The sequence below is a fragment of the Platalea leucorodia genome (genome assembly GCF_965183815.1).
Source record: "Platalea leucorodia genome assembly, chromosome: 13".
NCBI lineage: Eukaryota > Metazoa > Chordata > Aves > Pelecaniformes > Threskiornithidae > Platalea > Platalea leucorodia.
This window is the reverse complement of record NC_138835.1, coordinates 11,626,905-11,642,369: the sequence shown is the minus strand read 5'-3', so window position 1 is coordinate 11,642,369 and position 15,465 is coordinate 11,626,905. Positions and strand designations below refer to the sequence as shown.

Sequence of the window (15,465 nt, the reverse complement as noted above, 5' to 3'; positions counted from 1 at the left end):
AGGTTTTCACAACAAGAGACTTTAAAGAAAAGGTACCAGTTACCTTGAGATTAAAATATAAAACAAGATACTTTCTGCCACTACAGTCTCTGTGACAAGTACTGGAATCTTGTCCGCTAGCACCTTACAGTAACACAGCTATCTTGAATTTTTTTTTTTTAAGTGAAAGCAATAACCACAGACAAGTAAAACAAGGAGACAAGTTGCTAATACCAACCATCACATTCCCAGAAAAATCTAACTTCGCTACAGTGAAAAGTGTGCAGTTCATGTTAAGTCCAGCATTTGTTCCATCAAGGAGTGCATTAGAAGTTGCCTTGTGAACTACACGCACATCTGACATACAAGAGTAATTCTGGTTTGACTAAGCCCAAGGGAAAGCTGTAGTGACCAAATGGAGGAACATGATTTGACTCGGTGTACACAGACGCTTGACAACTTATTTCTGTACTGATGCCTTTTTGGAGTACGAATCTCCTCAAGTAATTTGATCTGAATTTAGTTCTGTCTGTAAATAAGCCCATTCGGATCACAGGATTTGGGAAATCACATACCTGTAGTTAGCAAAGCGCTAACCACACTGCCTAATAACGTACTATTTAGATACCTGGCAGCGATGGGCAGCAGACAGTTAAGATTTAAGAAATAGCTTATGAGATGAAGAACTTAGCAAGTGCCACAATGCCACCAACTGCAAAACATGGAAATAAGAGACCTATGAGAAACCTTGAAATGACACAAATTTGCCTTCATTTGTAAGCCTTCAAACACTTCATGGATGCTTAGAAGAAAGCCCTTCTGAGCACCAGATCTTGTCGGAACTGAAAACTAGTGGGAAAAGTTACCTTTCTGGTCTCTGGAGCAACTATGATAAAAATCACCATTATACTTGTTTGTAGTACATATACTACAATTTATTTTTAAATACTTTTTTCAGTATTGAGGAAAAACAATTAAAGTGAGGGCTTCTTTGACTCTGTTCTCCTATAGAGCTAATTGCCAAAGACTAATTCCAGCGCTCTGCTAAGATTAAACCGTTAATACACACAAAAAGACTATAAAAATTCAGCTTAGGAAAAAAAAAATCAAACAGCATATTTATTTCAGCTCCATTCAAAAAGTAAATATTTGCCATGTACGAGTCAGTAGACTTCTTCCCTAGGACTTCTCTATAAAAACGAAAATGAGAAGTGTTCCTTTCCCCAGCTCAATGGCCCTCCCAAAACACAAACACAGTGATGCTATGCAAAGAGGACTCCTTGAACTGCACACTAACAAGTTCCCTTTGGGATTTAAGGTTCCTTAGGCTGGATTAGAGCCTGAGCGTGAGGCTTCTATGCCTGGGTGGATGGGTGGGGTATTTGCAAAAAGGGAGAAAAACCACACGAACTGAAATTAAAAACAAACTAATTCTGTCATTAATAAATGAGGCTCACATCTGTTTTGAACACTGTTTCATGTTCTTGTGAAATACAGCTACAGGGGACTCATTTCACAAAACAATGCTCCACAGCTTCATTCTCTATAAAGGAATCCATTTAAAAATACACACTTTAGCTTCAGTACACCAAGACCTTGTAAACCTCCCAATCCTTTGGAAACGTGGCCAGGGCATTAATATTGTCTCTCGTCTCACCAAGTACACTGATGAGCGACGGGCAAAGCCCAAGCACAGATCAGTTCCTAGGAGATCCAACCCGCCTTCTGAACTAGCTATCCCTGCTGCCAACAGCAAATGTAACCTGTTTGCTGAACTGCACGCAGACCAGATTCAGTTGGTGTGCAAAGACAGCACCAGCAGCTTGGGGGGGAAAAAATATCCATCAGATTCCTGAAAGAGGCAAATATTGTACCGGATGAGTGCTGTAAGGGAGGCCTACTCACAAACATAGAGAACGACAGAATATTTTAACTCAAACTATGGTTCAACAATAAATTCACTTTTTCCTCTACACAGATGAGCTCGCGCTTTGACAGTGATGGATAGCAAAACCATAAACTGAAGATTATGCATCACTGGACAAGAGTCTCAACAACAGGGCTGGGCAGAAGGGAAGGGGCAAACATGTTAGACACAGAAGGCAATGCCTGAAGAATGACAGCTTTACACCTCCATTTATGAAACAAGAAACTGATGGACTCATCAAATAAAGCGCTTCTGCCTTTTGCCTAAGATTCAATTTAAGAATTAAATGACTGGGATAGCCCATTTCTTGCTAGCTGCAGTCTCCAACCACTGCAACACAAGCTACGGACTGGGGCAAACCAAACTACATTGTGCTGGGCTCTCCCAGGACCACATGCTGACAACTAAAGAAGCCAAGCGTGGAGCATCAAGTACCAAGCTGTACTTTCCTCTATATCTAGACAATTAGAAGAGTCTAAAACCTAGAAAGAAGCTTCCTTTAGATACAAGTGATGCTGAATAAGCCTACTTGATGATAAAAGAAAAACATTGTTTATGACAGCTACCAAACTCCAGAGAGCAGCATATTTTAAATTAGAAGACTATCTACTCACAAAAACAGGTATTTCAAGGGCAGCTTGCTTATGCTTCTCTAATGAAGTGCAGGTGACATACACAGCTATGATATTATGACTCAGACAAGATGCTAGCTCCTCTGAGAGGCTTCCCGCTTTTGGAGTAGGAAGAATGCAGGAGGATATAAGAAAGCAAAAGTTAAAAAGGCTCTTGAAAAATGCATGTTATCCACTATCACGTCCAAAGGTATCCTGGACAGCTAGAGAGATGTTCCAATCTGCTGGAGCAAGACAAAGTAACCCAAACACCTACACAGCTCCAGTATGACAACTCACCAGTAGCAGAATTAACAGCACTGATATCCTGACTCTGATTTGTGCCAGTGTTTGTTTACTAAAAAGACGGATCACGATGACACCTACACCAGGACTGGGCAACGCTGCAGAAGTTAATCAAGGTCACTGTTGTTAAGAGTTCATCTTTTGCACTGTATTTGTAGTCACATGAACCTACTGCCTCTAGATCTGCCAATTTACACTTGCGTACTGGAACACAACTTGCACCTTACTTTTTCTGCCAGAAAGCACTCAAGACTTTTTGCTCTTATCCCTGAGGTCCACTCTTACCAAACTGATGGAACCTAATCTTCAGTCAAAACCAATGCTAAAAACTAAGCGTCGAGGGGAAACACCAATAAGGAAAGCTTACTCTGATCCACACATAAAGGGGTTTCCTGTGCACAAGACGCATTACAACAGATACAGCACATTTTAACTGCCTCAATGACATTCTCAGTCCTCAAAAGAAGAGCAGGCAGCTTTTTATTCCCCATCTGGTGGTCATTAACTCTAGAGTACAAACCTCAGGGTACGTCACTAGTACTACTCCATCCCTCCATTTTGTACATGTGGCTTGTGTTGCGATGAATCATACCCTCACATGGATCTCCAAAGAGCTCCTGCTTCCAGTTTCCCAAAAGGCTAGATTAAAATGGAGAGTGCTCGTCTAACTTGTAAGTGTACCTTCTTAGGCAAGTTAAAACTGGTACCTGCCCACCCCACCTGTTTTATCTCTCCAATAATTGATCTTACTCACACACTTGCTAGCATTCACAAACTGGCAGAAGACATAATATGCTCTTCCTATTGCTCAAGGCACAGTTAGGAGACACTTATACCAAGGTGATGCATGTATGGTGCAAGAGGCTAACCTGCAAAGTACTTGATACCAGAACCCTGCACACGGAGCAGCAAACCACGGCTCTCCCTACTGTAAATCCAGTGATTTCGCTAATTGCAAAACGCAGCACACAAAATTTTAAGTGTTTGTGAAAAAATTTAGTACCATAGAAAAAAAATGCAGGCTTTAGTTCCTGAGATGAGGTCTGTATTTAAGAAAAAATTACAACTTATGCTAAAACTGCAGAAGCTGCCTTTCTTTTTTTGGTACTGCCCTTTGCTAACCACCTCAGTCCTCAGCTTGGGAGAGAATTAAAAATCGAAATCAAAAGTCCAGGTTGGAATTGAGTCTTAGTCCTAACCAGACAGCTTTATATCTATTTCTGTGCTGGAAGAAATCACTCCCACTCTGTTCTTGTTCCTCCACCTCTGAGAAGAGCATAGTACTCCCTCTTCTCCTACTGTGGTGCCTATTTAAACAGCACGGCCTTAGGACAGGATAACAATGTACAGCACAAAGGACTTTAATCCCAGGCATAGCACCCATATGTAACAGAACATCCCTCCCCAGTGCTTTCCGCCTTCAGCTTCAGAAGAGTCTCTCTTCATATTCAACCCTTCATCTTCATATAGCCTGACCAGAGCATCAACTAATACAGACTATGCTGATAGCTCGCAAGACAGCACCACACAAAACCAGAAGCTGGAGTAAGAATTGCCAGGTTAGCTACTGATCCCCCTAAGGGCAGAAACAACTCCATCCACCGCGGAGCAGATGAAGGAAGACAGCCCTCCTACCTGGTTATCAGGTGTCCAAGCCATCTCATGTCACAAACTATGTAACAGGGTGTCCCCTGCCACATGTGTTTTTCTCCTCCTAAAACTCTGCTTGCAGACAACAAAACCAGAAGCCTCTTAGTTGTGCTACCCTAACTCCAGAAATCTCTGTATTTCAGTTAGAAGACCACTACATGTTTCTCAACTCTATCTCCAAATACTCTGCAACAGACACTTACCGTATTTCAAAGAAAAAAAAACCACAGAAGGCAAGAGCCCACTTTTCTCTCACCCTCTCCCCTAAAAGGTCTTTTTAGGCCACCTCTCCAAAACAAGAAACTGCAACCTCAGAGGAAGATGAGCAGCTGTTTTTACAAGTCTGGCCGTTGTTCAAATCCTGGAATACGAAAGCCTTGAGCAGTAATACGTTGCCATCAATAAAAAGTTCAACTAAAGTACATCGCTCTGGCCCTAAAACACAGGTCATCTATTCCATGCTATATACAAAGAAAAAAAAGAAAAACCACACTGTCATTCAAACTGAGAAGGTGTACAGAAGAAAAGTGCCAAATAAAGGAAGAAAAAAGGTCCTGGATAACACTCTACAAGTTCATGTTCTCATGTGTCAGAAGCAGCGTTAGGCAATAGATCACAGTAAGTGACAAATGCCAGGAAAAATTAAAAAGCTATCTGTACTTGGGTATTGTTCCATTCCTATTAATTATCTTCTTGACTTTTTACCATGAAGCCAATGTCTGTGGTCAATGTCTAAAAAAATTTTTTAAAAATTCTTAAAATCATTCCATTTAGACACTGCCACACATCTTCTAGCTGCACCAAACTGACAGACATTTGGATGGAAACAAGACAACTTCCAATCCCATGCAGTATACACTGTGTAGTGGAGTGAGCCCAACACTTCAGAAATGACAAAGCATTTGGTAAAACTCATTCCAGAGCAGCCAGACAAACAGTGCTCATGCATTACCCCAGCGGGTTTCAGACAGGACAAGCTGTACGCAGTCTTATCCATGTTGAACACAAGACCTCATACTTAATTTGTTCCTATCATTTATTTCCTAACACAGCAAAATGCTCTACTGCTGAGGTCCCAGATGCTTGCTGCAGAAATTAGTACGACTGTGCAAACCAGTGATTAGGATTTCAAAATGAGCAATAAGTAGTAAAAGTCACCAGGGTCTTATTTTTAGAAAATCATTGAAAAACAGCATTATGGGAGAAAGATGGACGTGTTGAAGAATCGGAACTATGCCTTCATTGAGAATGTAAGAGTCTTGCTCCTCCAAATAAAGTTGTACTATCTGCTAAATACTGTTTGTTTGTAAGAGACTATGTCAGCTGTATACCGCAGCTGATGAGACATAACAGACACTTAGCTAGTATATCCTCACCGTGGAGATGTCTTTAATGGACACAGATATGACCTAGCCAAAGATGAGTTACACAGACCGATCAAAATATTTTAGTGAAGCTACAAGTACACTCCAAGTTTTCCTGAGGCAGAAATCAATCTCTCTTCAGTCATGGAAAGATACAGCCAACTGCAGAATCACTCTGCTGCAGCACTGAATTCCATGAATGTCCATCTGTCTTTAACAGGCAACCATCTATGTTGGGCAGAATTATAAAGGAGCAAATCTTCCTCTTTCGGTGGGTGCCATGAAGCTCGGCACTCTGCAATACTGCCAGAGAAGGAAGCCATTGTCTTTACAACACTCCCTAAAAAACCCCTTCTCTGACGAAGGTATAAGATAAAAATACATACATGCACACCCACACAGCTCACAACTGCGCAAAGCATATGGTAAGCTTGTGAACATGAACAGATACATTCATGTCAAAAACGTCGATAAGGAATCCAAACAGATCTACCGATCAGAAGCTTTGTGGGAAGCAACTTTTGGCTCTAAGACTAACAGGTGCCTTCCAATAAAACAATTTCCCAATGGCCTGATGCTGTCCCTTCCTCACCCTCCAATCATCCCAGAAGTTACAGTCTTTAAACTTAAAAAGGGATTTAAGTACTTCGGGTGGAGACACGGGTTGTTTTTCTTGATGAGGTATTGTCTGCTGAGGCTGAATGACAAACACCTACACTAACTTTCCTGCTATGCCTCCCATATTTGAGGCTGCACTGCCCCCATCCCATCAAGATAGGCATTTCAGACATTTTCCAGCCCCCACCTCCAAAGATTTCCAAGACAGGAATAAAGTATGCTCAATGCTGTCCATCCTTGTGACTCCTTCACGTTGGGAACTGGCAGTTTCGAAATACACAGCAGCTGTCAGTACAAGTTAATTGTCTAAGCTGACTACTACTGTGACCATCTTCAAGTGAAGCTATTGAGATTTAAGTAACAGCTATGAACAAAGGGAACTTCCCCAAGGTGAAGCAACAGTATCAAATGTAGTATTCACAAGAACTGACTGGCCATGCCTTCTTTTTTGCAAAAAGCATGTTATTCTAGCAGACAAGCAGGCCTTGAGATGATGGAAAAACATCACTAGAACTTTGTGTAACACTCTAGCAAATTTGTGAGGCAATTCTTATTTGAACCACCGTCCCTCTTCTACTCAGCTTTCCTCATTACAGGGCTCCAGCTCTATCCTTAGCTATTAATAGGGAACTGATTGCCAAGGTCTCCCACTTCCCCAAAAGCATCGAGCCTGATCTCCACCAGTTGCGCTGCAGGATCTCCCAGAATATTGTTTGTTGCAAGGACTGGTGCAAAACTGTGTATTTCATATCACCGCTCCTGCCGAGACCGCAACACAGACTGAGGTTTAACAAAATCCTACTTTTATCTCAAAGAAGTCCAAGAATCATTTACATTACTTAGATGTCACAAAAGAACAAGTTTCAGGAAGGCTGACTGCAGCTCCATACTCTCCACTTTGATTCTCAAGTCTGGAGTTCTCACTTGTTCATCAGGTGAGTGAGTAGCTACAGAAATCAAATTTAGAAACCAAATTTCAACTTGAAAACATGCATGTACGCTCAAGTTTCTAAAGCCAACAGCAGCTTTCTACTGCTTTTTATACCTTGCAGGTCACAAGACTACAAAATTAACTTCACCCTTTCTTTTCATGTCACCTTCCAAATGTCCTACCTCTCACTGCGACACCAGAAGATATTACTGCAGTTCACTCTTTATGATCATTAGCTTAAAAAGCAAGCATTCAAGATTAAAATCCTTCTAACTATAAATCTGATTAAATCCACTGGAACTATTTAGTATTTATGTCAGCCAGGACATTTTGAACAAATGCTGTGCTAAAAATACTGTAGTCTCATACACACCAGGAAACCACTATTACAACTTGTTCAGCTGAACTAGTAAATAGCAGGAGCCTGCAGTAGCAAAGGCTCTCTCTGCTCTGCCCAGAACAGCTCTTCAACACTGTATTAACTCCAGTGTTCACCAGTGACAGGCAGCGAAGCTCCCGAGAGCAGACAGTTAATGGCAGAGTAAGGACAGCAGTAACTGGGAGTAATGTTTAAAAGGAATAATCCTACTGTAGCCAAGAACTGGGTTTTAAACTGGTTTTCTAGCTGTTCTTTCAGAAGAACAGGTCAGCAGCAAACTCACTGCTGAAATAACAGCAAGTCCATACCCTTCTCCTGTTCTCTTAACGGGAGGAAGCATTTTGAAATCTAATGATGATACATATTTAAACGCTGACAGTGCTAAACAGCTCAGAACGGAGAGTCACGCAGGGAGAAGGTATGGCTGGGCATATTTGTCATACGCTGCTGTCTCAGTCAAATGAAACAGCCCCAGAAAAGCAAGGTGATACACACCTATTTCTACAACGAATATCCTCTCTCAGATTTGGAAACCTAAGACACAGTCCTTCAAAACTGCAGGCAGGAGCGGAATACATAATGCTAAATAGCATTTTGCTCCCATGCTTTGGAGTGTGAGGTTTTCTATAAAACTTGGGGCAGTTCCCATAAAACTAGCGGCTGCAAAGGCAATTCAATTTAATAAGCCAATAAATATTCCTGAATGACTGCATGTCTTACAAGGATATGAGAAATTATATTAGCACAACCAGCTCAAGCAGACTTGAAAGATAAACTATCCCATCTTGAAAAGCCACAGAAAAAGAAATCTGCACTGATTTCTTATGTTAAATTGTCCTTTTCTTAAATAGTCATTGTATCATTAAAGCCCATCCCTGCAGTCCAATAACAAAAAAGCAGATACACTATCAGAGCTCCGCTGATTTTAGCGGAACTACAGCAATTTACAACACCAGTAAGAATCTGACCTGGAGCCTCTCTCTAATAGGGCAGTGGCTTGTGCTATTTCAGCAGGTATTACTTTAACAGGAATCCAGTGAAATCATTAACAGAGGAATTTGAGTCAATGAGATGTTAAGTACTTGCTATAATTACATATTATTACAGTTTCTGCTGACAACGCAACTCAGGAGGTTGAAATTCAATGAACTATCCAATAAATATCTGAAGTCACAGTTGTAAATGAAATTAAATCTGAATTTGTGTTCAATCATGTTTATGAGCTGTGTGCCTAATTTATGTGAAGCCATGTAAAAAACCACGCTTCTACATTGGTCCCCTTGTTAAAAATTTTTCATGTTTTACAAAGTAAACAAAGTAGCCCTGATAGCATGTTAATAACAGATATTGCTTAACACTGTAGTAAAAGGAAAAACATCTTAAGAAAATCTGCTAGAAGTAGGAAGCACACAGGCCATTAACCCCCCAAAACACATCTTCCAGCACATTTAGGTAATTCTGCTGAGTTTTAACAAAAACAAAAGTTGGCCGCAGCTAACAGAAATGCATTCAACTCCCCACTCCCACAAGACACCCATTAAGTCTTAACCTGAATGCTGAATGTGTCAGAACAATTAACACAACAGACCTCAAGGTCTTTAGCAAAGCCCTTCTGAGGCTACTGCTGGGAAAATAGATGCAAACAACTTATGTTGCACATGATATTTAAGAGCAGCTTACCAACAATACATCGATTTACATTTCTGAGTCTGCATTTCTGAGAAGTGTCATAAATGGTCAATTTGCTCCACAGTACCCTCACTTGTAATGATGTGAAAATTCCTATAGTAAAGCTACGCTGTTGCGTTCTACAAGTCCTGCAATAGATTGCTGTGAACGTATTGAAAATCAGTGCTAAAAAACAAAATTCAGAAATTTTGCAGAGATTGGCTCCTGACGTTAAATACTTCTAAAATAAAAAAAGCTAAGTGGTTTCAGACTTAAAACTACCCCAAGTATTGTTCTGAGGCTGTGGGCAGCACTTTTTACAATGCGGGCTCATCAGCCAGCACCACAGCCTGGAAGTGAAGGCAGGGAGTGACTCAAGGCTTGTGTTGGAAGGAACAAGTTACATTCTTCAGGATTCACATCTCCACGTATCACAAAAAAGGGAAAGGAAATTTTCAGTGGAGATATCAATCTGCACGTAAATACCATTAACTACCTTTTGTATTTTGGATCCCTTGCCAAACATTTGACATTTAAATGCATTGGCGACGACATGCTCCCAGGGAACTTAGAAGAGAGTTTCGCCCTGAGGTGCACAAGGCACAGATAGAGCACAAGAGTTTACCTTCAAGCTTCCTAACTTCATGAAGTTTGTTTAGTACAGTGGCTCTAACAGCAGCGCTAAGGTACAGAGCCCTATGTCCTCCTCCAAAACACTCTCACCGATCCAGAAGGCGCCAACAAAGCAACAGCAGCAAGGAAGAACAAATCTGGTCGCCAGCAGACTGTTTCACAGCCACTGAAAAATCTTAAGAATCTCTAGTTATGGTGCTTTTCAGTTTGTTAGCAGTTAAATCACCCTCACCTTTTATGTGCCCAGCTCTATCACGCATGAAACATGAATTCAATGCAAAACACAAAACGTGCTGAAATTCCTTAACATGTAGCTTAATTTGTTCAGCACTCTTGCTATTTAATTTAAATTGCCCTCTTGCTCATTCCCCTTCATATCTCCACCCTGATATATATACAGAGGTGCCATATGAGCGCTCAGGCCAACATAAAAAAACTGCCAGCTTCTGATAAGATGCTGTACCACCAAGAGCTTCTTTTTTTCCCCCCCAAAAAATTCACTGTTAAAGCAAGCCCCTCCTTCAAGTGCGTTTGACTTCCAGAAGCCATCTCTACGATGCTGGACAATCAAACTCACACTTGACTCCTGTTAATATACTGTAATGGTTACTACAGTGATACCGGCCTCAAAAACATTATTGGTCAAGTCAACCAGAGGAAAAAACACCGCTTAGGGTGATGTCTTCACTTTCTACACAGCACGGTTCCTGATTTTACACAAGTTCTGATCACAGGCTGCTGAACAGCCAAGACACTAGCAGCAGTTAGTGGAATTTAGTAGCTTTGGAACGCAATTTGCTTATTTTGCAAACAAAAGTAATTTTTATCTACTGCACTCTGCAAACACAATGGGAGAACTGAAAGTCAAGATAAATTGCTTTTAGTCTCAACACTGTCCTCAGTAGTAAGAGATTGTTATGTTCAACCTTAATAACAAAGCTCCTAAAGGCAAAATTCAATAGAATCTAAACAGATTTTGCATCTGAAGTGATCTGCAATTTTACCAAGTGAGAAAAAAAATTAGAACGATTCCCTCCCTGAGCACACAGTTGTGACTCAACATTCACATCTGTGAAGAAGGGGTCGTTTTCCATGACCAAGCTGTACTTGGAAATGACAGTTTTAGACTACCATTTCCCTTCTACAACGCTGAAGACTGCGAGGACGTTACTTGCAAGAAAGGCTTGCTGTTTCAGCACAATATTGTTCTCAGGGTGGTTTGCAACAGGCACTGCTACGACTGAACATGGAAAATTCTTTGCAGTGCATACTGATACTAAAAATACAGTTAAGGTGAAAAAAATACCCACTATGGCCAAATTAAACAAGAGGGAGAATCTGGATATTGAGACGGAATGCAATTACCCAAGTTGGAATTTGCCCAGGACGCTCTTGCTTGGAGTGATCTGGCTATTTAATGACAAGAAATAGCCAGGAAGACATACTTACTGCTGGCATCCTCTCTCATACCTAACACTACCCTGCTATCAATGAAAGGGGTGTGTAATCAGATCCAAGTTCTCGGCTACAACCAGGGAGCTCCTTGGTGACCTGTAATGGGCCAGCAGATCCACCTCCACCCACAGTATTTCAGCAGCAACAACTGGTGCGATCACCACCGCAGGTAGTATGTCCATTGACCTAGATATGAACATTAGCAACTTCAAAGTGCTTAAGCTGCTCTATTACTGATACACTATCCAGAAGTCACCCAAAACATTCTTTATTAACAAAAATGTTTACTGCTGGTACGTTCAATATTTAGAATGAGTCAGTACCAGCCCCCAGATAAACTTCCCTTCTCCAAATGTAAAGGCAGCCTAAAAGGAGGCTTTGGCTCTACTGTTAAGCACTGCCTAACAATAATCAAAGTACAAACCAATTCTAAACATCTGGGGGGGGGGGGGAAGTACTTGAGATTCCTACCACCCACTCCTAATCTTTGCCACTAAATAGGATCAAAACAAGAATATAAGAGCTAGAGTCTCACCGCTACGCCTAAATGAGAACCGCTGTTCTCAGAGCCACGCATGACAATTCCTGACACAGAAGTGCAAAGAACTCCTATGTAGAGGAAACAAGGCTCGGAGCAAGCAGAGGTGACAGGTTTTCATCAAGATCAGTTGTGGTCACAAGGTCAGAGAGGACAGTGTCTATTCCACATTATTCCCTTAACGAGGCTAACAGGGTTACACGCACCTTTCAGCACTGAAAAGGATTTTGGATTTTAGGGGCGTCTGATCAGTCACAATGATGTTACACAACTGCCATAAAATAATTACAACAGGAGGAAAAAGGTGCCAATACCCAACAAATCCATACCAGCGTAGGTATGCTTGATTTACCAGGAATTCAGTTTTTCCATCAAGGTATCTTACTTTGAATTTCTGTATCAAATTCCTCCAACACATGGTAGAAATAAAAACTGGATGAGTTTTAAGTGCTGCATGCCTAAAACTCTTGAAAGAACAAAACAGCACATGGCCACAATAGAGGACAAAAATCCCTCTAAGAGGTTCACTGGAAGCTGGAGTGGAAAGGTCAAATATGCATCATTTCCCCTATGTAAATCAGTACATAACTAAAGCTTACCAGGGAGCACTTTTCCCTAAATGAAGATGATCCTTAAGTAAATATTTCCCAGTGTAAGAAGGCCACAAGTATTCAAATACATGCTTATATTTAAGTTACTTCGAGAGTTACTCCTGCACTTCTTGGGAAATCCACTGCACCCTTTTTTCTGTTACGAATTATTCATAGAGCCCTACTATAGATTCAGAATAGAAATAAAACTTCAAAAACTGCATATTCGCTACAGCCTGCTCCTATTGCACACAGATAATAACATTCCAATGAACTGACAGAAAGAAAGGTGCACACAAACGTAGATTTGTAAATATTTACACGCAGTAGCCTACAAAGCAACCAGGCACATGGACATCATCCAGAAAAGCATGCTAAAAATCAGTATATGTCAAGCAAATATCTTCAACCATTTTTTTGTCCTCTACCACCTCACCAGTCAGAGGACAGCTCAGAGTTCCTTACACACCCCGAACGGTGACAATAACACATACACACAAAGGTAGGCTGTACGTCCTCAACTTCCCTCCACCCTGCTTAAGCTCTTCAATTTGACACCTACCAACTTGGGGGGGGGGATTGCAATTAACTCACTTCCTAGAAAAATAAATAAGCAATCAGAAAAAGTTAGCAGCCATCAGACTGACTAGAAAAGATAATATTATATGTGTGTGTATATATATGAATATAAACATATATAGACATATAAGTGTATTATATTCATATATAAATATATACATATATATAAAATTACAGGACTCCTATAATGTTTCTGAACAAAATGAACAGTTAGCTTGCAGACTTTCTGAAGTGATGCTGTCTACCTTTCTGGAATTGTCTACACTGTTGGTTTTGGTTTGGTTTTTTTTTTTTTTTTTTTTTAATGTGGGCTTTTATTTTAATTAAAAAGCCCCACCCAACAAGGTAAAGTTACATCAATTAAATAGCAAGGAAAGAAATAAGACTGATCTTAAAATGGATGCAGCAGATTCTTTTAAAGAGCAACATGTTGCAATCACCTTTCATTTTAGGGGAAGGGAGGGATTCCCTGAAAGGAACAGAGACGGGGAGCAGTGGGGGGAGGGAAGCTGCGATAAAAAACGGCTTGGGGATTTATTTTACTTAAAAACTTTGCTTTCTCCTCCGTTAAGAAGGGGCTGGGGGCCGGGGATCGCCGCCCGGTGCCTCTGTAGAAGGCTCCTCTCCGGCAGCTCGGGGAGGAGGAGAAGGAGAGAAAGCCACACAGAAGAGAGGAGAAAAAGAAAATGGCGCAGAGACTAAGTCCCGACCGTCGACAAGGCGACTTTCCAGGGAGGAATCGGGGCCCAAAGGGGACCCCGGGAGAGCCGATGGGCTCGGATCGGGGGCCTCCGGTGCCCCCACCAGGGGAAGCGGGGGTCAGGGGGGGCCGAGGCCGCCGGGAAAGGGGGGCTTTTGGCAGCTCGATGGGAACAATGGGGCCGGTGAGCGAGGAGCCGGGACTTAGTCTCTGGGACGCCATGTCTGTGCGCGGCCGGCGCGGCGAGGCGAGGGGCGCGCCGGGGCCACACTCACCGTTCGCTCGGAAATCCGCCTCGATCTGCGGGGAGAGGAGACAGGGAGAGACCGTGAAAAACGCCGTCCCGCCGGGGGATTATTTTTTTTTTTTTTGGGGGGGGGGGGGGGGGGGGCGCTGGGTTCTTCCCCCCTTTCCTTCATTCTCATTTTTAGGGAAATTAAATATCAAATGAGAAACGACCAGCGCGATACAGAGTGTGCTCTCCGTGGCGGGGGGGGCAGGGTGAACCGTCCCCCGGCACCCTCACAGCTCCTGGGGTGACCCCCTCCCCCCCAGAGGGGATCGAGCCAGGGAAGGCGGCCAGCCGCCCCCCTCCCCTTCTCCCAGGCAGGGGGTCACAGACGAGGCCCCTCTCCCCACCACCGCCCCCCATCTGGGCAGAAGCGGGTCCCGGGGCGGGGGGGGGGCTCGGTGGATGGGGCGCCCAGCAGGACGCGGCGGGGACAGGCCGGGTTGACAGGGCTCTCCCCAGACGCGTGGGCTGCCCCGAGCGGTGGCAGGCGGGGGGTAGGAGCAGGGCACGTCTCCCCTCACTGAGGTTAAAGGCGGGGGGGGGGGGGGGGGGGCGGGGGGGCAGCCGGGCCCCCAGGGCCGACCCTGAGGGGGAAGTAAGGACCCCGCGGCCTCGGCAGCGAGGAGTCGGGGTCCCCCGGGAGCGGGTCCCCGCGGGCGGTGAAGGGGCGCTCACCTGGGAATCGTTGTGCAGCTGATCCCCGCTCATGCCGGAGGGCGCGGGAGGCCTGAGGGAGCGGAGCAGGAGGAGAGGAGAGGAGAAGAGAGCCGAGCCGCGCCGCCGGGGACGCGCGGAGCCTGGACGCGAGGGAGAGCGCAGCCCCTGGCCGCAGCGCGGTTGTGTAACAGACTAAGTCCTCGTTTCGGCGCACTGCGCAGGCGCCACGCCCGCACCGGCGGGGCGGGGCCAAGGCGGGGCCGGGCAGGACGTTGGGGAAATGGCAGTTCGCTGATTTGCATCCGAGCCCCGCCCCCCCCGGGCGCGCGAGCCGGCGGGATTTGCATACGGACCGCCCCCCCCCCGTGCGCTCCCTCCGAAGGCAACGGACCTGCGCGCTCTGCGCCGGCTCGGCTTTTACATATCCGGTCCCGCCTCTTCCTCCCTCTTCTCCAATCGCGCAGCAAGAGCCGGCCCTCATTTGCATTCTCGGCACCGCCCCGCCGCTCCCCTCCCCACCCGGCGCATTGTGTAAGAACCCCTGCCCCGCCGTGCGCGCAGTGCGCATGCGCCGCGGCCCACCCCGCA

General features: G+C 44.0%; 1 protein-coding gene across 2 annotated transcripts in view; it reads right to left on the bottom strand.

Annotated features, from left to right (window-relative positions):
* TOP1 (DNA topoisomerase I) overlaps positions 1 to 15,210 on the bottom strand; it is a 69,451-nt gene extending 54,241 nt beyond the window's left edge. Inside the window, exons 1-2 of one of the 2 annotated variants that reach the window (XM_082325752.1) lie at positions 14,896 to 15,210; positions 14,204 to 14,228 (exon numbers count right to left, since the gene is read on the bottom strand). In XM_082325752.1, the coding sequence (XP_082181878.1) occupies positions 14,204 to 14,228; positions 14,896 to 14,928 (58 nt within the window). In that variant the 5' untranslated portion in view covers positions 14,929 to 15,210. Of the gene's footprint in view, positions 1 to 14,203; positions 14,232 to 14,895 lie in introns of those variants that run through there. The other variant, XM_082325753.1, reaches the window with a different exon arrangement.
* Positions 15,211 to 15,465: the final 255 nt, after the last annotated feature.